The 24,013-nt window shown below is 46.5% G+C and overlaps 1 protein-coding gene across 2 annotated transcripts in view; it reads left to right on the plus strand.

The window, feature by feature from the left end:
* Positions 1-24,013, plus strand: part of ACOXL (acyl-CoA oxidase like) — a 354,770-nt gene that overhangs the window by 297,533 nt on the left and 33,224 nt on the right. For both annotated transcript variants that reach the window (XM_088841686.1, XM_088841687.1), the window contains one exon: positions 1,874-1,944. In XM_088841686.1, the coding sequence (XP_088697812.1) occupies positions 1,874-1,944 (71 nt within the window). The remainder of the gene's footprint in view (positions 1-1,873; positions 1,945-24,013) is intronic.

The raw sequence follows: 24,013 nt of genomic DNA on the forward strand, positions 1-24,013 counted from the left end.
GTTCAGGCTGTTTGTCACAACTCCTGAAGCACCCGTGCCCTAGAGCCCCTGCTTTGCAACACGAGAAGCCGCCACAGCAAGAAGACCACACACCACAACCAGAGAAGCCCATGACACAGTCTGAGCACAATTTCCTCAGATGAGAGCAGAACTTCAGACTTGGGCGAAGTAGTCAGCATGGGATGCAGCCAACCACAGTTACGACTGCAGAGGATTGTAGTCACAGAGGAAAACTCTCTAGAGAATTGTAGTTTATAAACGTTGAAAACTATAATAAATAATTCCAAGACCATGCTTGCTTTCTTGATGACAATTCATTTTTGCTGATATAATGCTTTTGAAAATATCTGCATGTCTAAACATGACATCTAGCCCTGGGGGTCAGAACAGTGAAATCAGACCGTCCTGAGGCTTGATATGTTTCTACCAGTTTTTGTGGGCTCTGCAGAGGATGGGCTAGACCCGAGGGTTGGTGAGTGGTTTGGAGCAGTTGGATGGGAAGGGTGAGCTATGCTGCTCTCAAAGGCAGGAGGTGACTGCCCAGCAGATGACAGTGAAGGGTGATGATAGGTAGAGTGAACACAGCTTTGAGTCTGGAAAGAAGTCTGCCTGGGTTCACTCGGTTAAAGCTCCAATGCTTGTCAAACCAGGTGGATTTAAGTAGTCTGAGGGCAGCGGGGAATCCTGGGAGCACTTTGACGAGTGAAACAACATAGTCACAGCAGCGTGCCTGGGAGGCAGTTGTGGTTTTGTGCTCATGCAGACTGAACTAGCAAAGGTGCTCGCATGCGTGGCCGTGGGTGAGAGCGAGGCCGCCGGCACCGGCAGGGCAGCGGCATTTGTGTAAGTCACCTTGGTTAGCTCTCCTAGAGTGCTCGTGGCCGGCTAAGGTGGGTCGTGAATGTTGTTTTGCAAATATTCCTGGTTTCTCTCCACCATCTTGTTGGAGAAAGATGGTTGGGGAAACTCAACCTGAAATATTTGGGGTGGTTAGTGGGGTTTGCTTGAGTCAACACTGGGGTCCCATCATTCATACCGAGAGAAGACTTGGTGGGGATTGTGTGGGGATCACAATGGAAACTTGAGATAGAAGACGTCGCACTGCCAGATTTACAGAGGCGGGTGGAGTCCTCTAGATGGCGGTCACAGGGAATGGACATGCAGTGTGGTCAGGCGGGGCAGAACGGGCCATATGAACCTCCCGGTGGCTTGGTTTTTAGTATTTATTATTGGGGATTCCCTGGTGGCTCAGACGGTAAAGAATTTGCCTGCAAAGCAGGAGACCCAGGTTTGATCTCTGGATTGGGCAGATTCCCTGGAGAAGGGAATGGCAACCCACTCCAGTATTCTTGCCTGGAGAATTCCATGGACAGAGGAGCCTGGAGGGCTACAGTCCATGGGGTCGCAAAAAGTCAGACACAACTGGGCAGCTAACACACACACACGCACACACCCTGTGCTATACAGTAGGTCCTTATTAGTTATCTGTTTTATATACAGTGTGTCTGTCAGTCCCAACCTCCCAACGTATCTCCCCTCCCCCTTCTCCCCCCGATAACCGTAAGTTTGTTTCCTACATCTGTGACTCTTATTTCTGTTTTGTAAATAAGCTCACTGGTACCATTTTAGGATGGAGCTTTGCTGATGGTCACGGCCCCAGGCTCTCATGTGATAATCGCAGCTGACAAGGATGAAATGGTTGTGCTAGCCTTGCTCCCCACCTCCCCAGGGCGGGCTCTGTTCCCCTCGAACATATCACCAAGGAGAGACGGTGGCATGTCACCTCTGTGGGTTAGCACCACGATGTCCTCTGTACAGGGAGGCTCTGGGCCCACAGGGAGGTCACTCACCCTTTGGTTTTCTTCCTTTCCAGTTACTTTGGAGCAGTTCTGCCTGGCTGTAAGGAACTGTCCTGACCAAGAGGACCAGGCTTTGTTAAAGAAGGTATGTTCCCAGAAGGAAGCCCTGATGCCTGAGAACCTCGCAGCACTTTTATTGCCCTAAGGAGAGAGTCACGCTTACAGGCAGGAGTAAATTTATCATCTCTGAATTCTGCGCTCCTTGGGGATACACTTGTCATCAGCTGGTAGGAGGACTGCTGGTTAATGAGCATGGCTGCTGTCCTCAGAGAGCAGCAAAGTGATGGGAAAGTGGGTGTCAGCCACGGGCGGGGGTCTGTGCAATTCTCCAGAGGGCTCAGGGGTTCTACTTAAGTTTATCTGACAGAGTCTTGATTCTCTGAGCAGATTTATGAGGTTTGGCCAAATTCCAAGACTCTCACCGTACTTTTTAATTAAGACAAAGGATTCCATATGTCCCGAGTCTGCCACATCCTCACTTTCGTCGCTGTGGGGCACGCTTCACAAATGAGACTGTCCGTATGAACCACGGGAAGGGACATCTGATGTCATCGCTTCCTCCCCCTTGAGTGGGAGACAGACTTTTTTTTTCTTGGTGACCATCGCTTTGTTTCCTTCCAAATGGACAAAGGAGAACAGGTGTGGTCTCATCTACATTTTGGTTGTACATCTGGGTTGAGCCAAACATGTGAGAAAGCCTGACCAACAACCTGCCTGCATGTAATTAAAACCTGGCCTTTGAAGGCAGAAAGCAGTAGACACCAGCAGATGACTAAGGAACATACACTCTTTTCCACCCATGGCTAAGGCTGTTTTCACCTGGAAGCTCTCCTTGGGCTGACCTGGAGGCATCTGCGTTTCCCTGACATCATTTCCGCTCTGTGTCGTCAGGAGACCACGTGTCCCAGGGACTGCATTTCTTTACCTAAATACCATACCAGGTGTTCTCTGACTCTGGAGATGGGTGGAGAATAGAGGGCATCACTAAAAGGGGTTTTCAACTCATTTGCCTAAGATGCGATATTTTCAGTCTGTCTTTTTTTTTAAAGCTTTCAGTAATGTTGATTTTATAAACAGAAGTTCTGATACCAAACTTTGGGTTTGCCCAGGAGAACTGACCCACCAGGGTCCTGGTTCTATACACTGACTTTGAATGGCATCCACGGAGGCACAGGAGCTTTGCTTGGCGTTTTGAGGTTGTCCACTCCCGAGTTCTTGGTTCTCCCCACCAAGGCCATTCCCCCAGGATCAGCTTCCCCACCAGGTAGAGGCAGTAGTGCTGTGACTGTAGAGTAGCTCTTGAGTCCCAGACACTCACCTTCTTTAAAATTTCAATGTTTTTTATTTTATTTTGTTAATGGAGTATAATTGCTTTACAGTGCTATGTTAGTTTCTGCTGTGCAGCAGAGTGAACCAGCTTTATGTATACTTGTATCCCCTCCCTCTTTGACCTCCTGCAGCCCCAGCCCTCGAGATGGGCACAGAGCTCTGAGCTGAGCTCCCTCCGTTTTACACACGGTGGGGTACATATGTCAATTCTACCTCAACGTGTCCCAGTCTCCCCTACCCCGTGTCCACATGTCCATCCTCTGCATCCACATCTGTATTCCTACCCTGAAAATGAGTTCACCTGCACCCCTTCTCTAGATTCCATGCTGCGTGTGCTATGCTCAGTCACTTCCATTGCGTCCAAGTCTGTGACCCTGTGGGTTGTAGCCCACCAGGCTCCTCTGTCAGTGGATTCTCCAGGCAAGAATGGAGTGGGTTTCCATGCCCTCCACCAAGGGATCTTCTTAACCCAGGGATCAAACCTATGTCTCCTCTGTCTGCTGCATTGCAGGTGGATTCTTTACCCACCGAGCCACCTAAAAAGCCCTTCTAGATTCCATAAATATGCTAATATGTTAATATGATATTCTCTTTTTGACTTAACATTACTCTGTATGACAGACTCTAGGTTCATCCACGTCTGTACAAAGGACCCAGTTTTGTTCCTTTTTTGTCTGTGTAAGATTCTGCTGTGTATATGTGCCACATCGTCTTTATCCATTCACCTGCTGATGGACACAGTTGCTTCCAGTCACCTTCAAGTGGTCGGGGTGTGGCACCTCTGCTTCTTTCTTCTTGTTTGGCCCAGCATCTTCTCCCACCGTCTCCTCCTTCCTGTCTCTTTCTTATTCTCCTCCTCATGTCCATCTCGCCCTGTGTTCCCCTCTCCATACCTCTGTGGGCTGAACCTCCTGTGTGCCGCTGGTCCTGCTGCTGAGCCCTTCATGGAGGTTACCTGGGCGTCTCAGAGGCAGCGTGGGACGGAGAGATCAGAGCACGGAGCCGGGTGCCAGGAGGCCAGACCAGGCTTGCGTCTCGCTGCCCCCGAGGCCTCCAGGACTGGGGTGCTGTGGCCATTCTCTTCACATCCATAGGGAGAATGTAGAGAGAGATGCCACTCAAAGCCTCTTCCTTCTCTCAGTTTTTCTTTTTCTTTAAAGACTTATTTTTTCTTCTGGACCATTGTTGATGACCATTATTGAATTTGTTACAATATTGCTTCTGTTTTGCAATTTTGGCCTTCTGACCACAAGGCTTGTGGGATCTTAGTTGCTTGACCAGGGATCGAACCTGCACACCCTGTTTTGGAAAGTGAAGTCTTAACCACTGGACTGCCAGGGAAGTCCCTTCCTTTTACTTTCTCACCGCCCCCTGCCATGCGCGAATTGCCTCAGGCTGTCTCCTTGGGGACATTTGGCTGCTGCTGCTGCTAAGTCACTTCAGTCGTGTCCGACTCTGACCCCATGGACTATAGCCCACCAGGCTCCCCCGTCCCTGGGATTCTCCAGGCAAGAACACTGGAGTGGGTTGCCATTTCCTTCTCCAATGTGTGAAAGTGAAGTTGCTCAGTCGTGTCCGACCCTTAGCTAGAAACTAGCAATTGCATACTGTGTAATGACCTATATAGGAAAAGAATCTAAAATCGGGGAGAATGTGCATATGTATGATTCATTTTGCTGTGCACCTGAAACTGACACAACATTATAATTCAGCTCTACTCCAATAAAAAGTAATTTTAAAAAACTAGCAGTTGGGAGTGGAAGAGGGTCCAGATAGCCCGAGGTATCCTGGAATAATCTCTGGCGACACTGAATATTTCATGTCTTTCCCGTTGGTCTCTGCAGACTGTGTGGCTGTTGCAACCGAGGATGATGTCTGTGGCTGTTTTTCAATATCTGTAGTTACTTGAACCGGCATCATCAAAGAAATTTCGCTGAACAAAAGCGAGTGCTCAGTTCATATATACTGAAACTGTTTTATGATTTTTTTTCGGAGATTGAGGTTTTTTAATGACACATATCAGAGAGCATCATGTGGGCGTGACAGTGGTGTGCGGGATTTTTGTAGATGGTTCTGTGGGAGAACATGCTCAGGGTGACAGTAGATCGTTCTGACCACAACCAGCCTGTAGTCCAGTTTATGTTTACTTGGGCGAGCTGTTCACTTCCTATATTCTCTGCAACCAGCTTAAATATTTAATTCCACCTCATTGGGTGAAAGTTGTTGCAGGCAAAAGAAATGCAGATGGAGACTGACTCTGATGTTTTTTAAAAGTTATATTTTGCATGCGTACTGGGACACCCTTACACCATTCCGGATACTTTGAGACTTGTGTGTGCGTGCTCAGTTGCTGCAGTCGTGTCTGAGTCTTTGTGACCCCATGACTGTAGCCTGACTGGCTCCTCTGTCCATGGGATTTCCCAGGCAAGAATACTGAAGTGGGCTGCCATTTCCTCCTCCAGATGCCAAGTAGAGGTCAAGGCTATTGATGAATTAGGTTCTTTCCACCACTGTGGCCCTATTAAGGGGCTGGGGAAGAGACGCCAAGGGTAGGACAGCTGTCATTAGGGTTTGCCTCGCAGGGAGATTTCACTACGATTTGAACCACAGAAAAGATTTAGATTCCATAAATGACTTATGACCCCATTCACTTTCAGTCCCCGTATTGACCTGTTTTTTCACTCATTCTTTTCTATTGTTTTCATCTTGGCCTCACTGGTGCTTCATTGTGGCGTGCTGGCTTCTCTTGTTGTGGAGCTTAGCTGCCCCTGACGTGTGGGATCTTAGTTCCCCGGCCAGGGATTGAACCCACGTCCCCTGCATTAGAAGATCAGAGACAGCCACTAGACCACCAGGGAAGTCCCTCTTCTTTCCTTCCTAGTTCTGCTTACTGTGACCACCCTGGAGAGCTCATCTGCACGTCACCTTGCCCCACCCCGCACACCCCTGTGGCTCCAGACCGCACACGCGCTGCAGCCCCACGCCTGAGCTCACGCAGCAGCTGTGACCCTCCTCCTGCCTCTGGCCTCTGTGCTCCCTCCTCTGCCTGGGGCCGGGGACCATCCACAGCTCTGTCGGGGGGTTGGCAGCATCTTCCAGAGTTAACCCTTTCCTCTGTCTCGGAACAGAGCGGCTGGGCCTGGTCCACTGAGGGCAAGTCTGGTCTGCACTCTACCAGGCTCCAGTGTGTGACCTTGGCAAGTCATTTTGATCTCTTTCAACCCAGTGTCCTCTTCCAATAAAAGAGATTGAATCAGATTATTTCCAAGGCCCATCCGGCAACCACGTTCTGAAAATCTGTGCCTGGACATTGTCGACAAGCTTGCAATTCTAAGCACGCTTGAGAATGAATGGCACTGCCCTCACCTGTCTGTCTCCCTACTTCAGGGTCAGCCAAATGAGCCTTCGTGTCCCTCTCTGGATCAGTTTCCGGCCCTAACTCCCTCTATCCTTGGAAACAGGGAGATCACAGAACTTACCATTGAAACCTGGACTCTTTGAGAGTGATAGGGAGCACTGGCAAAAATTAAGCTTGGTTGACTGAACATAAACCATGGCTGTCCCAGGTGAATCCAGGCATCTGATGAGCCTGTTTTTGAATCAGGTCCAAAATCCCTTTCTTATCAAATGGCTCTAGGTTGCCTATCAGACTTTGCTCTCAGTGTTTGATCCAGCTGGTCCCTGTTACCCCCCTACCTCCAGGATGGTCTCCTCTTAAAAACTGGGGGGACTTCCCTGGTGGTCCACTGGCTAAGACTCCATGCTCCCAGTAGAGTGGAGCTGGGTTTGATCCCTGGTAGGGGAACTAGATCCCACGTGCCAGAGCTCAAAGATCCTGCATGCTGAAGTTAAGACCCAGCACAGCCAAAATAAAGACTTTTTTTTAAAATTGCTCCCTCTTTTCAGTGATGGAAACTGGCCATAGACAGGCTCCTTGGTACCAGTCTGCGTTCGGACCATCATCTTCTAAGTCAAATATAAATTATCACAGTGCCTTAGTCTTTTCCCTGGGGACTTACTTCCACACCTGGCGACAGCTGTTTCCAGTTTGGGTGTGAGACAGCAGCCCAGCAAGCACACTCACTGGGACAAAAACGTCACAAGACGGTCACCCGCTGGGTCTCTCCGCCTCCCTTTGGAAAAGCAAGCAGGATGTTCTGGGGAGAGTAGCCCTTCCTGGTTTGTGCTGCTTCCCCCAGGCCAGGGCACACGAGTAGCTGAAGGAGCTTCTACTTGACCTGCTATAACCGGAGGGTTGTCTCAGAGCCAGACCTACCCACTCCAGGGGTGCTGAGTGAATGCCTGGAGTACTCCCCGCACTGCAGCCCCCAGCACAGCCCTGCCTCAGCCGCGCTGCCTCTGGGGTCTGGCTGGCAGCGCGTATAGAGTTCAAGATTGGCTTTTTGACATCATACCACAGGTGCATGCATGCTAAGTCGCTTCAGTCGTGTCCCACTCTTCGTGACCCCATGGACCGTAGCCTGCCAGGTTCTTCCGTCCATGGGATTCTCCAGGCAAGAATACTAGAGTGGGTTGCTGTGTCCTCCTCCAGGGGCTCTTCCAGAACCAGGAATTGAACCCTCATCTCTTATGTCTCCTGCATTGGCAGGAGGTTCTTTACCACTAGTGCCATTTGGGAAACCCCTTCATACCCCATAGACTATAGAAAATGGTAACAAGAGCCAAGCTGCCTGCTCAGGAGTAAATAGAGCCATCTTGACTGTCTGCTCTGCAAACCGCAGACCTCTGGTGGGGCTGTCACACCAGCAGGGATGCTCTGGCCAGTCTCCATTTGATTGGCAGATGGACGGCCCATCTGTGACAAGGCCCATGATACCTAAACCTGAGGACACAAGCAGGGCAGTTTGAGTATCTGCTGTCTGCCCGACTGGCACATGCAGGGCCCATTGGAGTGGAGGGCACAGTTTCGGGGTGCTGAGGCCCAGGTCAAGAAAACCCACAGAGCTGATTGCCAGGAAAGGCTCCACTGACCAGAGGCATGCGAGCTTCCTGAGCATTTTCGTCAGCTCTCAAGTATTCACGCTGCCCCCAAAGGCAACGGCAATCCCAGACAGACATGGAGGGAAGAAGGCCAAGCCCTCCTCCCGCACCTCCCCTCACCACTGTGGTCTGGCCCAGTGGGGCTGTTTCTCTGTCTCACGATGTTCTAGGAACTCAGACACACAAGTCTTTCTTGAAACTTGAAGTCCCTGAGCGAGGGACATGGCCTGACCCTTCCGTTTCCCAAGTTTACAAAATACAACTTCTTCCTGAAAATGGGCCTTTTCTCCTCACGTGGTGGAATGCTAACAGGCCAGGATTGTTGAAACTGTTGAGAGTTTTCAACAGAAGAATGATGACTTTACCTTAGCATGGGACTGGCAGAGCCTTGAGGAGAGAGGGAATTTTCCACATGACAGCTCCACTGATTCACCTCCCCTCAAAGGCTTAGAAACACCCCAGCAAGTCGGTTATCTCCTGCTCCTGCAATTGTCATTGTCACAGGGACTCTTTCTGCTCAGCTTCTCCCACAGTCCGCCTCACCTGGCCTATTCCCTCCGTGTGGCTCGGCCGAGGGAGCGGCGTCCCGGCTGGTTAATGACTCACTTCTCTTTGAGGGGCCTTCTGTCTGCCTCTGAGCTGTGGAGGAGGCCTCTGCTCCTGCAGCTCTGACGGGTGCTCACCGCGCAGCCCCAGCGTCGGGCAGGGGATTTGCAGGGGACCGTCCCCGGCTCACAGGCGGCTGGCAGTGGCAGTTGGAGCCTGTCAAGTGGGCGAGGTGGGGTTTTTCCCTCTTTCCTTCATACTAACTGCTCTTTCTTCCTTTTTTCAACACGTGTAGGTGGCAGCTGGTCTAAGCACCAAACCCAGCAGCCAAAAGTGAAGGCCAGCGCCTCCCGCTGAGTGCACGGGAAAAGTGGGATGTCCTCCTTCCTGTCAGTGGCCCTTCTCCTACCCGAGGAGCCCAGCGTGGCCCCTTGCCTGTGAAAGTGTCCTGGGCCCCAGGGCAGGAAACATGAGCAAACATCCTGTGTATGCACCACGCATGCCTGCAGCCCCCGCTTAAGCATCTGGGGCCAGTCAAGGGCTCAGGCCTCCCACACAGAAAGGAGAGTTCCTATCTGGGGCTCGACTCCACTTTCCAGGCCCAGTCCAGCGTGAAGAGTGTCAGTCCCTGCTGCAGATTCCATGAGCCGAGATCATTAATGGTGGTGGGGTCTGCAGTGGTGAAACCCCATCCTTTTCCTCTAATGTTTTCCTGCTCCCTTCTCTGCTCCTTTCAAGTCAGAGCCACACAGAAAGAAGCAAGCGTGTGGCTGGAAATGTTCTAAGGCAGCAGTTCTGCCATGTTCACTGAGGACCCATCGTAGGCCAAGTGATGGTTTTCTAGTCCCTGGCTTGTTTGAAGAATGTATCTCAGGCTTTTAAGTGTATATTTAATGAGGGGAAAGAGCTACAGGCGACACGGAGGTCAGCTTTCAGAGCAGTGTTCTGGCCGTAAGTGGTCTTCCTTCGTTCCTGCGCCTCGGTGCCATGAAGGCCCTAGAACGCCTCCTGCCCTTCCGTCCTGGTTCTCTCCCCACAAGGTCAAGCTCATGCCAAGGCTCTGCAGGGCTCATCTCAAACCAGTGCCCCCAAGTCTCAGGTGCAGTTATCTCTCCTCGTGAAATTTTAAGTTTGGAAATAAATCTTCGGTTCCTAGGATTAATTTTTTAACTCAAATAAATGTCCAGTAGAATTGCAGGCTCCCTGATAGGTCAACAGAAGGGTTATTTTGTTGACTGTCTGCACATACCTGCCACAGCCCCTCTTCAGAAACATGTGTGAGTGGGTATTACGTGCTTGGCACTGTGTTAGGCCCTGGGGGTGCTACAATCCGTAAGACCTGGCCCTCACCCTCAGCTCCCTGACTATTAGATGAGACTCCCCAATAAGCAAGCACATTGTAGTGGGCAATGTGGTACAGGGGAGGAAATTGGGGGTGTTCACAAAGCGTTCAGCTGGGGTGCCCAACACAGCATAAGTTAGAGAAGACTTGCCAGAGGAGGTGGCATTTGTGTTAAGTTTCTGCAGGAAATTAAATTTAACCAACTGTGTGGGTTCCACGGTGCTTACTGATGGGGTCAGTGTGAGAAGTTATGTTCTGTATGTTCCATTTATAGAGTGTTTCAGGTGCATCGAGGCGTGTCTTGAGAGCTGGCTGCTGCAGTAGGGGACCCAGCCAGCTGCCACTTCAGGGGAGAGGTCTCCAGAAGCTTCTGTTCTTGTTGGCCATGCACCTTTCCCCCATGTGCTCTTTGTGCACGCTCGGTCATGCCTGACTCTCCGGCCCCATGGGCTGTACCCGCCAGGCTGCTCTGTCCATGGGATTCTCCAGGCCAGAATACTGCAGTGGGCAGCCATTTCCTCCTCCAGGGGATCTTCCTGACCCAGAGATCAAACCTGCATCTCCTGCATTGGCCGGCAGGTTCTTTACCACTGAGCCACCTGGTGTGCTCTGCTGCTGCTGAGTCACTTCAGTCGTGTCCGACTCTGTGCGACCCCATAGATGGAAGCCCACCAGGCTCCCCCGTCCCTGGGATTCTCCAGGCAAGAACACCGGAGTGGGTTGCCACCTCCTTCTCCAATGCGTGAAAGTGAAAAGTGAAAGTGAAGTCGCTCAGTCATGTCTGACCCTTAGCGACCCCATGGACTGCAGCCTACCAGGCTCCTCCATCCATGGGATTTTCCAGGCAAGAGTACTGGAGTGGCTTGCCATTGCCTTCTCCCTGGTGTGCTCTACCAATCTTGAAATTCCAGCATTCAGCATTCCTTCCTTTGGTTTGGAAGGTTAATATCAGAGTCAGGTGTCTCTGAGAGGGAATGTAGCAGAAGCCATCATCCACCTCCTCCACAAAGCTCCCCTGTCAGGGGAAACGGGCTGACGGCTTTCTGGGTTCAAACGCTGTCATGTGAAACCTCTACACGTGCCTGCTTACCTAAGAGGAGCGTATGATTGCACCGGTGAATGGAGCGATAGGTGAGGCGTTACGCCTCCTCTGCCCTTGACGCTCTTTTGTCAAGCACCTAAATCCATATCTAAGTGGGAAACCAGCTGGAGGGCAGAAGAGCCATGTTTAGGCAGCAGTGCACTTCCCCAAGTGCAGACAGCATCACTGTCTGGGGGTCCCCAGTTCCAGCCTGGCCTGGGCCGTGTGGAGGGAACTCCTGCCTGAACACTCTCCCTCCACAGCCTCTGTGCATAGCTCTAGGGCACAGGTTTCATTTCAGGCTTTTTTAGAAGATGGGAAAGAGGGAGAGGAAATCACTGGAGACAGTAAGAAAACTAGACGAGTCTGCTGAAAGCCATCTGTAGGAAAATGAAAGCAAAATTTGGCCCTGGGGAACTAAAATTAGTGGGAGGAGAAAACAGGGCCTGGCCCCAGAGTTGTCATTTTGCCATTTAAATAAAGAGGTCAAGATACTGAAGTGCCCAGGAGAATTCTCTTGAATGACTTACCCAGAATATGGAGAAATTTCATCTGGGAATTTCACGGCTGTGAGTCCAGGCTTGTTGTTGTTTAGTCACTAAGTTGAATCTGACTCTTTTGAGACCCCATGGACTGTAGCCTGCCAGGCTCCTCTGTCCATGGGATTTGCCAGGCAAGAATATTGGAGTGGGTTGCCATTTCCTTCTCCAGGGGATCTTCCCAACCCAGGGACCAAACCCACGTGTTCCGCATTGACAGGTAGATTCTTTACCACTGAGCCACCTGGGAAGCCCTGAGTCCAGGCTACTAGACATTAACAGGATTGTCAAGTGGCTTTCCCAGCACACAGTGAAGGGAACATTAGTACTCAGGTTCTGTGGGGGCTCATGATGGATGGAGCTGATGGAGGGGCAGAGCTGGGCTCTCATACTCAGGCAGCTTCCTTGCCTGCAACCGAAGACACTTGTGCTCTGATTGGAAACCGGAGATGCTCTGAGACTTGGAGATTTCCGTTCCTGGACCTGCACAAGTCTTCCTCTTTCCCTTACTAAATGTGTGCTCACTCAGTCATGTTCGACTCTCTGTGACCCCATGGACTGTCGCCTGCCAGGCTCCTCTGTCCATGGGGTTCTCCAGGCCAGAATACTGAAGCTTGTTGCCATTTCCTCCTCCAGGGGATCTTTCCGACCCAGGGATTGAACCTGGGTCTCTTGTGTCTCCTGCATTGGCAGGCAGATTCTTTACCACTGAGCCACTTGGGAAGTCCTACTAAAATTTTAGCTGGTCTCTTTTGGGTTAACTTTACATTCAAAAGTCTACTGAAACACACACACACACAGCATGATTATCAAGTTTGAGAGAGGAAGAAAGAAAAAGATCAGTTAGCTCGACTCCCTTCTGCTCCTAGGACCCGGCAAGATGCCTGGCACACAGTCAGCCCTCAAGAGGTAATGAGGGGGAGGAGAGAGGGAGAAAGCAGGGAGAAACTGATTTGTGGAATAAGTGCCAGGAAAATGGCCAGCATGAAGGTACCAGTCAGCTGACTACTTCTTCTCAGCTGTCTCCTGGAGGAATGTTTTCCCTTTGGGGAAAATCTTTCCATCTTAATCTCTTCTAGGACTGTGAAAAAAACAAAATGGGGATTAGACAACTTAATGTGTTCTTGAAACTTTTGTCTGATGGGAAGGGCAGCTAGGAACAATCTATCGGTAATTGTTTGATTAGTATATAATATTTTGGAAGTACTTTCACAGAAAATATAACATTAAATGTTAGGATTAAGACCAATTATATAAATGAGATAAACCTATTATCAAAAGTGAAAGGCTTTCAGATGGAGTGAAAAACAAAACCCAGTTGCATGGTGTACACAAAAATGCAGACCACTGCTTCCAGGAAGATGAAGAAGGGAAGACTCTTATTCCCAATCTTTCTGCTAAGTTCGGTGAAAATAATGGACATTGTGTACAAAAACAACCATAGGGAAACTCTGAAAACAGACCTCAGGACCAGTTGACTCACCGGTAAAGAATCTGCCTGCAATGCAGGAGACCCTGGGTTGGGAAGATCCCCTGGAGAAAGGGAATGACTACCCACTCCAGTATTCTTGAACAGAGGAGGCTGGCAAAATGTTAAGCATAGACTTACCATATGATCCAGAAATTTCACTTCTGGGCAAATAGTTGGAAATAGTGGCTTGAATGGGTATTAGCACACCCAGGTTCATAGCAGCACTAATTATAGCAACTAAAATGTGGAAGCAACCCAAGTGTCCACAGATGGATGGATGGATGAGTAAAAAGTGTGGTGTATACATGCAGCAGGATGTTATTCAACCTTGCAAAGGGAAGGGAATGCTGACAGAGGCTACAACGTGGAGGAACCCCAACTGTATACATTATGCTAAGTGAAATAAGCCAGACACAAAAGAACATATACTATGTGAATCCACTTATATGAGGTACCTAGAGTAGTTAAATTCATTGAGACAGACAGTAGAATAGTCCCTTTCCAAGGACCATGGAGAATTAAGAATGAGGAGTTATTATTTAATGGGTACAGAATTTCAGTTCTGCAAGATGAAAAAAATTCTAGAGACGGATGGTGGTGATGGTTGCAAAGTCAGTAACAGATGAGGAACCAGGAATGGGGAGAAGTTGGGATCAGTTCTGGGTTAAAATAAATCAGAAGGAAGGACCTGGCTGAAAGCTCTTCCACAAGTTGCCAAACTGTCTACATAAAGTACAGTCAGCCCTCCATACTCACAGATTCCACATCCAAGGATTCAACCCACTGCAGATCAAAAATATTTGAAAAAGAAGTTCCAGGAAGTTCCAAAAAGTAAAACTTGAATTTGCTGCACACTGGCAACTGTTTACAGCATTTGCATTGTATTTATACGACTATTTACATAGCATTTGCTTTATATTAGGTATTATAAGTCATCTAGAGATGACTTAAACTATAGTGGAGAATATATGTAGGTTTTATGAAATACTGTGCAGTTTTATATAAGGGACTTGGGCATCTGTGGATTTGGTACCCACTGAAGGTATAGGTGGCACTCGTGGTAAAGAACCCGCCTGCCAATGCAGGAGACTAAGAGACGCAGGCTTGATCCCTGGGTCGGGATGATCCCCTGGAGGAGGACGTGGCAGCCCACTCCAGTATTCTTGCCTGGAGAACCCCGATGGACAGAGGATCCTGGTGGGCTACCGTCCATGGGGTCGCAAAGAGTCGGACATGACTGAGCATGCACACACGAAGATACGCCACTGAAGGCTACCGTCCAGGATGGAGGGCTGTAGGGTATGATTCTGAGTCAGTCTGTATGAATGTGTGTAAGGAGCCCCAGAGGGAACAGCTTCACCTCTACCTGCAAAGCTGTGGCTTCTGAATTTTCCCCCTTCCCCTGGACGTGTTATGGACAGTGCACTGCAGTGCTGCAAAGCAGTCGAGGGTGGGTGTGCCAGAGTTCGGCAATCAGAGAAGATCTTGGATCTGCAGCCAGATGGCAAGCTCCCCAAGTGCCAGTGCGCCCTGAGGGTTGTGAGGCAGCAGAACTCAGTCCCCCGTGCCCATGCACATGCAGCATGCTGGGGAAAAGATAGCTCAAGGTGACCTTTTCCAGAGCTTTCCATTCTGTCTCCTCTTTTGGCTTGCTGAGTTTCTGTTTCCTGTGGATGAATTTTCTGCACTTTTCACTTCCCAGCATCTGCAAAGGCAAAGGTAGAACTGTGTCTAGGCTTTTCCATGCATGTATGCTCGGTCGTGTCCGACTCTTTTTGACCCCACGGACTGTAGCCCGCCAGGCTCCTCTGTCCACGGAATTTTCCAGACAGGAATACTGGAGTGGGTTGCCATTTCGTCCTCCAGGGTTCCCCACCCAGGGTTCGAACCCAAGTCTCTGTGTCTCCTAATGAGGCAGAAAACAGAACATGCTTTGGGTCTGGCTGGTTGCCCCATCCCTGTCTCCTACTGCACCTCTGCCTTTGATCCTCCATGACACCATCACTTTTCTAAACTAGGTCCTCTGCCCAAAGTGGTGGTGGACAGAGAGCCATCTCGGCTCTGCAGTGTGCAAAGACTCAGAAAGAAAAGATCACCTTCATCCTTACCTCTTCTCTCCTAGAGCACCAGCCCTACCAGCTGCCACTGTCTGTCACCTTTTTCAGGAAGAGAGGCTTTTAAGACACAAGAAACATCTGGCAGATTAGACCTTCTTTTTAAAAAATTAACATCTTCAGGCAGCTTATAAGGAAAAGAGACATTGATCTGAAGAACTTCCTTGGGTGCTCAAGAAAAAGACATTAATGTTGATCACCCCCTCTCCAGCCTTTTTCCAGTGTAATACAGATGAGCCTCCCTCACCTGTGGAAGCTGATGAGCTCACACCTGGAGCGGATGGCACAGAGGAGACAAGGCAGGTGAACTCTGTGAATCCGAGCTGGGTATTGTTCCAGTCTGGTCCAATTTTTAATCACTTTTCTAAGGCAAAAGAATGCCCTTAGAAATCACAATGCTAATATTTTTTGCTAAGGCTGGCAGAAATTCCTTAAACTAAGAGACGGTGCCACTGCCCATCAATTTTACAAGGCAGTAATGCAGATCCCAAGTGGCTAAAGTCTGAGGCAGAAGGCAGAGCACTACATCACATTGAGATAACTAGGTTGCTGCTGGGGGAAAGTGTTCTGAAATCATGCTGGTTTTACCGTGAATTAATAAGCTTTGTTCATCTTCTCTGACACTGGAAGTCCAACTTAGTCCTCTTGCTTCATTTCTTTGCTTATTATTTATCTCAGGCCGTGGATACAGGCTGCCTACTTGGCATAAATTGCAGGCAATATCCCTTCTTTCTGTTGTTGCCCCAGTAGGTGTATGCTCTTGGGAACCAAGGGTCTCAGTTCTACAAATGCACACACTAAACCCTGATACTGGGCTAGGGCTGCAGACATCCCACGAGGCATGAGCCACAACGCCTGCCTTATCACACTGTGATCAGGGAGAAAGTCAAATGGGCAAATAATTACACCAACAGGCAGAATATGTAATAGGGAAAAACACACTGCTGTGAGGACCCTGGAAGGGAAAGGGTAACTTTCGTTGGGAGGAACTCAGGGAAGGGTCCTTGGACAAAATTTCGACATAGGAAAAACTTTACAGAATATAGCCTTTTCAGCTTGGAGTCTGCCATAACAAAGAGGAGGAGGTATATACATAAAAGATGATATATTTAAATTATTATACATCAAAATGGCCCTGTTTAGGTGTATGTAACTCTATGAATTTAAATTCTGGTCCTGGATAAAATTCTTGAGAGTCCCTTAGACTGCAAGAAGATCAAACCAGTCAATCCTGAATTAGGAAATCAACCCTGAGTATTCATTGGAAGGATTGTTGCTGAAACTCCAGTACTTTGGCCACCTGATACGAAGAGCTGACTCCATGGAAAAGACCATGATGCTGGGAAAGATGAAAGGCAGAAGAAAAAGGGGTGGCAGAGGATGAGACGTTTAGATAGCATCAGTGGTTCAATGGACATGAATTTGAGCAAACTCCAGGAGATAGGAGAAGACAGAGGAGCCTGGCAGGCTATAGTCCATAGGGTCCCAAAGAGTAGGACATAGCTTAGTAGCTGAACAATAGCAACATAGTATTGTATAAGCACCATCGCAACCTGGGTATAGAGCAATTTAACCATCCTAAAACAATCCTTTATGACATGGCTTTATACTCATTCTCTTCCTCCTCTGATAAACCCTGGCAACTAGTAACCTGTTGTCCAGCACTGTAGTTGTGTCACTGTGAGGATGTCATAGAAATGGAATCGTACGATATGCAACCTTTGATACTGCCTGCCTTCACTCTGTATTTGAGTTTCAGCTAAGTCATTCCACGCATCTACAGCTATACGTTTTCATTGCTGAGCAGTTTTCCATTGTATGGAATCATTCAGCCAGTGAATGATTGAACTGTTCTCAGTTCTTAATGATTATGAGCAGAGATGATATATATATGTGTGTGTGTGTGTGTGTGTGTGTGTGTATACATACATGTACATGTTATTATATAAACAAGTATTGCATGAATTATATTGCATAAACAAGTATTCTCGAAAGTGACTTTCTCAATCTCAGCAATATTGACATTTTGGGTCAGTACTTCTTTGTTGTGGGTGCTGTCCTGTAATTTGTAGGGTGTGCAACAGTGTCCCTGGCATCCAGTTACTGTTGATAGATTCCAGTCTTCAGTTATTGCCAAATGTCTCTTGGGGGACAAAATTCATCCACAGCTGAGAACCACTGCTCTAGAGTAAATGCTTAGGAGTGGATTTACTGAGTCATGCGTAAGTGTACGTTTAATTTTGTAAGAAACATTACATTACCAACATAGATCCAATTGCTAGTATCTTCACCAACACTTGTTATTGTCAGTATTTTTTTTTGGCCATTCCAATAGGGATATAGGAATATCTCATCTGGTTTTAATTTGCATTTCCTAATGATGTTGAAAATCTTTTATGAGCCTTTTTGCCATCTGTGTGTCCTCTTTCATGAAGTCTGTTCAAATCTTTTGCCCATTTTAAAATCAGATAATTTTTCCTGCTGTTGAGTTTTGAGAGTTCTTTATCAGTTCTGGATACAAGTTCTCTCTTGGATGTGTGATTTGCAAATATTTTCCCCAATTGGTGGCATGTCTTTTAATTCTCTTAAAGTGTTTTGCAATTTTTATATTTTGACAAAGTTCAGTTTATCAGTTTTTCTATAGATTGTGCTTTTTGTGTCTTATCTAAGAATATTTGCTTAGGGCTTCCCTGGTGGCTGAGTGGTGAGGAACCAGCCTGCCAATGCAGGAGCTGCTGCTGCTGCTGCTGCGTCACTTCAGTCGTGTCCGCTCTGTGTGACGCCATAGACGGCAGCCCACCAGGCTCCCCCGTCCCTGGGATTCTCCAGGCAAGAACACTGGAGTGGGTTGCCATTTCCTTCTCCAATGCATGAAAGTGAAAAGTGAAAGTGAAGTCGCTCAGTCATGTCTGAGTCTTAGCGACCCCATGGACTGCAGCCCACCAGGCTCCTCCGTCCATGGGATTTTCCAGGCAAGAGTACTGGAGTGGGTTGCCATTTCCTTCTCCAATGCATGAAAGTGAAAAGTGAAAGTGAAGTTGCTCAGTCGTGTCTGAGTCTTAGCGACCCCATGGACTGCAGCCCACCAGGCTCCTCCGTCCATGGGATTTTCCAGGCAAGAGTACGGGAGTGGGTTGCCATTGCCTTCTCCCGCCAGTGCAGGAGACATGGGTCTAATTCCTGATCCAGGAAGATCCCATGTGCCGTGGAGCAACTAAGCCCATGTACCGTAACTACTGAGTCTGTGCTCTAGAGCCCGGGAGCTGCAACTACTGAGCCCACATGCCACAACTACAGAAGCTCTAGAGCCTGGGCTCCCCAACAAGAGAAGCCACTTGAGTGAGAAGCCTATGCACCACAACTAGAGAAACGCCAATAAAGACCTAACACAGCCAAAAATAAATAAATAAACATTTTTTTAACTTGAAAATAAACTATTTAAAAGAAGCTTCCTTTAAGGGAGGAGCTATTAAGGATATATGTATACCTATGGCTGATTCATGTTGAGGTTTGACAGAAAACAACAAAATTCTGTAAACCAATTATCCTTCAATAAAAAAATAATTTAAAAAAAGGATAATTGCTTACCCTCAGGTCTTGAAAGTTTTCTCCCAATATCTTTTTCTAGAAGTTTTAGAATTCTATGTTTTACATTTAGATCTGTGATTTCTTTTGAACAAATTTGTGTATAAGGTGTGAGGTTTAGGTCAAGATTTATTTATCTTTTGACTATCGCTGTCCAGTTGTCTTCACATCATTTGTTGAAAGGACTCTCTTTCCTCCATTGAGTTCCTTTTGCATGTTTATTAAAATCACTCACACACCTTTGCACAGGTCTATTCTCAGTTCTCTCTGTTTCCCTTTTGTCCCATTGGCCTATGTGTCTATCCCTGGACAAAGCCATGCTATCTTGAATATTGTAACTTTATAGTAAGTTTTAAAGTCAAACAGAATTCCTTTAGCTTTATTCTTCTTTTGCAATTGTTTTAGTCATTCTAGTTTCTTTGCTTTTCCATAAAAATTGTGGAATTTGCTTTGGCCCATGGCCGCTTCACTCTGCTCTCTGGCTCTGCGGTCACACTGCTTCCTCCTATTCTGTCTATGGGGGCTCCCCAGGTGGCGCTAGTGGTGAAGACCTCACCTGCCAGTGCAGGAGTCAGAAGAGAAAGAGATGCATGATTCATCCCTGGGTCGGGACGATCCCCTGGTGAAGGGCATGGCAACCCACTCCAGTATTCTTGCCAGGAGAATCCCGTGGACAGAGGATCCCAGTGGCCTTCAGTCTGCGGGGTCGCAAAGAGTGTGAACTGACTTAGCATGCTCACATTCTGTCTTTGGACCCTCTTTCTGTCTCTCTTTTGTTTGTTTCTGTTTAGATGTTCTTGGCTGTGCTACATGGTATGTGGGATGTTAGTTCTTCAACCAAAAATTGAACCTGTGCCCCCTGCATCGCACACGGAGTCTTAACTACTGAACTGCCAGGGAAGTACCTCTGCCTCCCTTTTATAAAGATACATTTGATTGTATTTAGGACCCACCAGTTAATACAGAATTATGTCTTCATTTTATGAATCTTGACTTGATCGCACATACAAAGACTCTTTTTCCTTATAAAGTAATGTTTGCAGATTCTAGTAATTAGGACCTGGTATCCTTAAATGGCCATCACTCAGCATACAATACACATCCTCTTTTGGGTTATTTGAGAGTTCTTCAGCGTTTTGAGCTACCTATATTTCTGTGTACAGTTGTTTTCTTTTTTTTTCATTTTCATGGATGCCTTAGGGATTATAAAATATGTATCAAACTTTTTACAGTCTACTTAAAATAAATATTGGGCCTCTTCAGGTGGAATAAAGAAACCTTACCATCATAGAATTTCTTTTACCCTCTCCCTTCTGTGTATCATAAGCATCTTGTAAGTAATCTACGTACATAGGAAACCACATCAGACAATATTATAGGTTTTGCTTTCAGTCATTACACACATTTTAAAAGAATTCAAGAGAAAAATAGTCGGATATTTACCATTTCTGTTGCTCTTCCTCCACTCCTGATATTGCAAGTTTCCTTTTACTATAAATTTTCTTCTGACTAAGAAACTTTTTGTTTTGTTTTGTCTTATTATTTTTTATTAGTTAATTTTTGCTGCATATAGTTGTTCTGACTGAGGAACTCTTCATAATTCTTTTAGAGCAGTCTGCTGATAACAAATGCTACCGGTCTTTTCTTCATTTGAAAATATCTTTATCTCATTTTCAGTCCTGAAGGATATTTTTATTCACTCCTGGTATGTACCTGCTATTTTAAGTACTTAAAAAGAATGTTGTAACACTTCTTTCTAGCCTCCAAGGCTTCTGATAAGAAATCCAGTTATTGAAATTATTTTTCTCCTAGAGGTAATGTATCATGTTTTCTCCAGCTGCTTTCAAGATTTTTTTGGTTTTGTCTTCATTTCAAGATGTTTGATTTTGTTGTATCTGGGCATGGATTTCTTGGTGTTTATTGTTTAGAGTGCACTAAACTTCTGAAACTTGCACATTTGTAGAGTTCCCCGCCCATGCAATGTGAAGACCTTTTCAGCCATTAAATCGTCAAGTTCCGTCCCTGTATTCTTCCTTTTATCCTTCTGGAATGATATTAAGGATAGATCTTTTATTATAGTCCCCCAGGTCCCTGAGACTCTATTCTCTTTTTTTCAGTCTATTTTTCTCTCTCTGTTGTTCGAATAGCCTAATTTCCATTGCTCTGTCATCCAGCTCACTAACTCTTACCTCTGTTTTCCCCATCCTAATACTGTTGATTTTTCTTTTGATCATTGTAATTTTTAGTTCTAAAATTTCCATTCTCTTTTGTATCTTTTATTCCTGCACTGAAACCTATTACTTTACCTTTTGTTTCAAGATGGTTTGTGATCACTTGTTAAAGAATTTTTTTTACATTTTTAAAAATTAATTTTTCAATGCAAAGAAATAGAGGAAAACAACAGAATAGGAAAAACAAGAGATCTTTTCAAGAAAATTAGAGATATCAAGGGAACATTTCATGCAAAGATGGGCTTGATAAAGGATAGAAATGGTATGGACCTAACAGAAGCAGAAGATATTAAGAAGAGGTGGCAAGAATACACAGCAGAACTGTACAAAAAAGAGCTTCACGACGAAGATAATCACGATGGCGTGATCACTCACCTGGAGCCAGACATCTTGGAATGCGAAGTCAAGTGGGCCTTAGAGAGCATCACTATGAACAAAGCTAGTGGAGGTGATGGAATTCCAATTGAGCTATTTCAAATCCTGAAGGATGATGCTGTGAAAGTGCTGCACTCAATATGCCAGCAAATTTGGAAAACTCAGCAGTGGCCACAGGACTGGAAAAGGTCAGTCTTCATCCCAATCCCAAAGAAAGGCAATGCCAAAGAATGCTCAAACTACCGCACAATTGCACTCATCTCACACACTAGTAAAGTCATGCTCAAAATTCTCCAAGCCAGGCTTCAGCAATATGTGAACCGTGAACTCCCAGATGTTCAAGCAGGTTTTAGAAAAGGCAGAGGAACCAGAGATCAAATTGCCAATATCCTCTGGATCATGGAGAAAGCAAGAGAGTTCCAGAAAAACATCTATTTCTGCTTCATTGACTATACCAAAGCCTTTGACTGTGTGGATCACAAAAAACTGTGGAACATTCTGAAAGAGATGGGAATACCAGACCACCTGACCTGCCTCTTGAGAAACCTGTATGCAGGTCAGGAAGCAACAGTTAGAACTGGACATGGAACAACAGACTGGTTCCAAATAGGAAAAGGAGTATGTCAAGGTTGTATATTTTCACCCTGCTTATTTAACTTATATGCAGAGTACATCATGAGGAACGCTGGGCTGGAAGAAGCACAAGCTGGATTCAAGATTGCTGGGAGAAATATCAATAACCTCAGATATGCAGATGACACCACCCTTATGGCAGAAAGTGAAGAGGAACTAAAAAGCCTCTTGATGAAAGTGAAAGAGGAGAGTGAAAAGGTTGGCTTGAAGCTCAACATTCAGAAGACAAAGATCATGGCATCTGGTCCCATCACTTCATGGAAAATAGATGGGGAAACAGTGGAAGCAGTGTCAGACTTTAATTTTGGGGGCTCCAAAATCACTGCAGATGCTGATTGCAGCCATGAAATTAAAAGACGCTTACTTCTTGGAAGGAAAGTTATGACCAACCTAGATAGCATATTAAAAAGCAGAGACATTACTTTGCCAACAAAGGTCAGTCTAGTCAAGGCTATGGTTTTTCCCGTGGTCATGTATGGATGTGAGAGTGGACTGTGAAGAAAGCTGATCGCCGAAGAATTAATGCTTTTGAACTGTGGTGCTGGAGAAGACTCTTGAAGAGTCCCTTGGACTGGAAGGAGATCTAACCAGTCCATTCTAAAGGAGATCAGTCCTGGGTGTTCATTGGAAGAACTGATGCTAAAGCTGAAACTCCAATACTTTGGCCACCTCATGCATTGAGTTTCACTGGAAAAGAGTCTGATGCTAGGAAGAATTGGGGGTGGGAGAAGACGGGGATGACAGAGAATGAGATGGCTGGATGGCATCACCGACTCGATGGACATGAGTTTGAGTGAACTCCGGGAGTTGGTGATGGACAGGGAGGCCTGGCGTGCTGTGATTCATGGGGTTGCAAAGAGTCAGACACGACTGAGCGACTGAACTGAACTGATAGTCATTTCACAATGTGTTAGTTTCTGCTGTACAGTAAAGTGAATCAGCTATACATATGCATATATCCCTCCTTTTTTTTTGGATTTCCTACCCATTTAGGTCACCACAGAGCATTGAGTAGCATTCACTGTGCTATACAGTAGATTCTTATTAGTTATCTATTTTATACATAGTATGAATAAAATATATATATATATATGTCAATCTCAGTCTCAATATATAGTATATATATATGTCAGTTGACATATATGTCAATAGTATATGTACATGTCAATCTCACTCCCTCCTAACCCCTTCCCCCCTTGGTGTCCATGTGATTGTTCTCTACATCCGTGTCTCTATTTCTGCTTTGCAAATAAGATCATCTCTACCATTTTTTCTGGGCTTCCCTGGTGACTCAGACGGTAAAAAAATCTACCTGCAATGCAGCAGACATGGGTTCGATCCCTGGGTCAGGAAGATTCCCTGGAGAAAGGTATGGCTACCCACTCCAATATTCTTGCCTGGAGAATTCCATGGATGAGGAGCCTGGAGGGTTACAGTTCATGGAGTTGCAAAGAGTTGGACGTGACTGAGCGACTAACACTTTCACTTACCATTTTTCTAGATTTCACATATATGCATTAATATACGTTATTTGTTCTTCTCTTTCTGACTAACTTTACCCTGTACTATCAAAGCTGTTTGAAAGCTTTTGCCAAATAATTCCAACATCTATGCCATTTTTCATTGCATGTGTTGATTGTCTTCTTCTACACAAGTTATATTTCCCTTGCCCTTCACATGCTGAACTTTAAAAAATTACTTTCTGGATATTTTTGTTTTTGTACCACGCAGCCTGTGGGATCTTAGTTCCCTAGCCTGGGGTCAAGCCCCAGGCCTAAGCGGTGAGAGTTCAGAGTCCTAAACACTGGCCTACCAGGGAATTGCCCATTTCCTGGGCATGTTGAATACTGTTATGAGATTCTGGGTCTTTTTAAATCCCACTGAGGAATGTTAATATTTTCATTTCA

This window comes from Moschus berezovskii, chromosome 11, assembly GCF_049115385.1.
Source record: "Moschus berezovskii isolate FMDL1 chromosome 11, NW_MosBer_1.0, whole genome shotgun sequence".
Lineage (NCBI taxonomy): Eukaryota > Metazoa > Chordata > Mammalia > Artiodactyla > Moschidae > Moschus > Moschus berezovskii.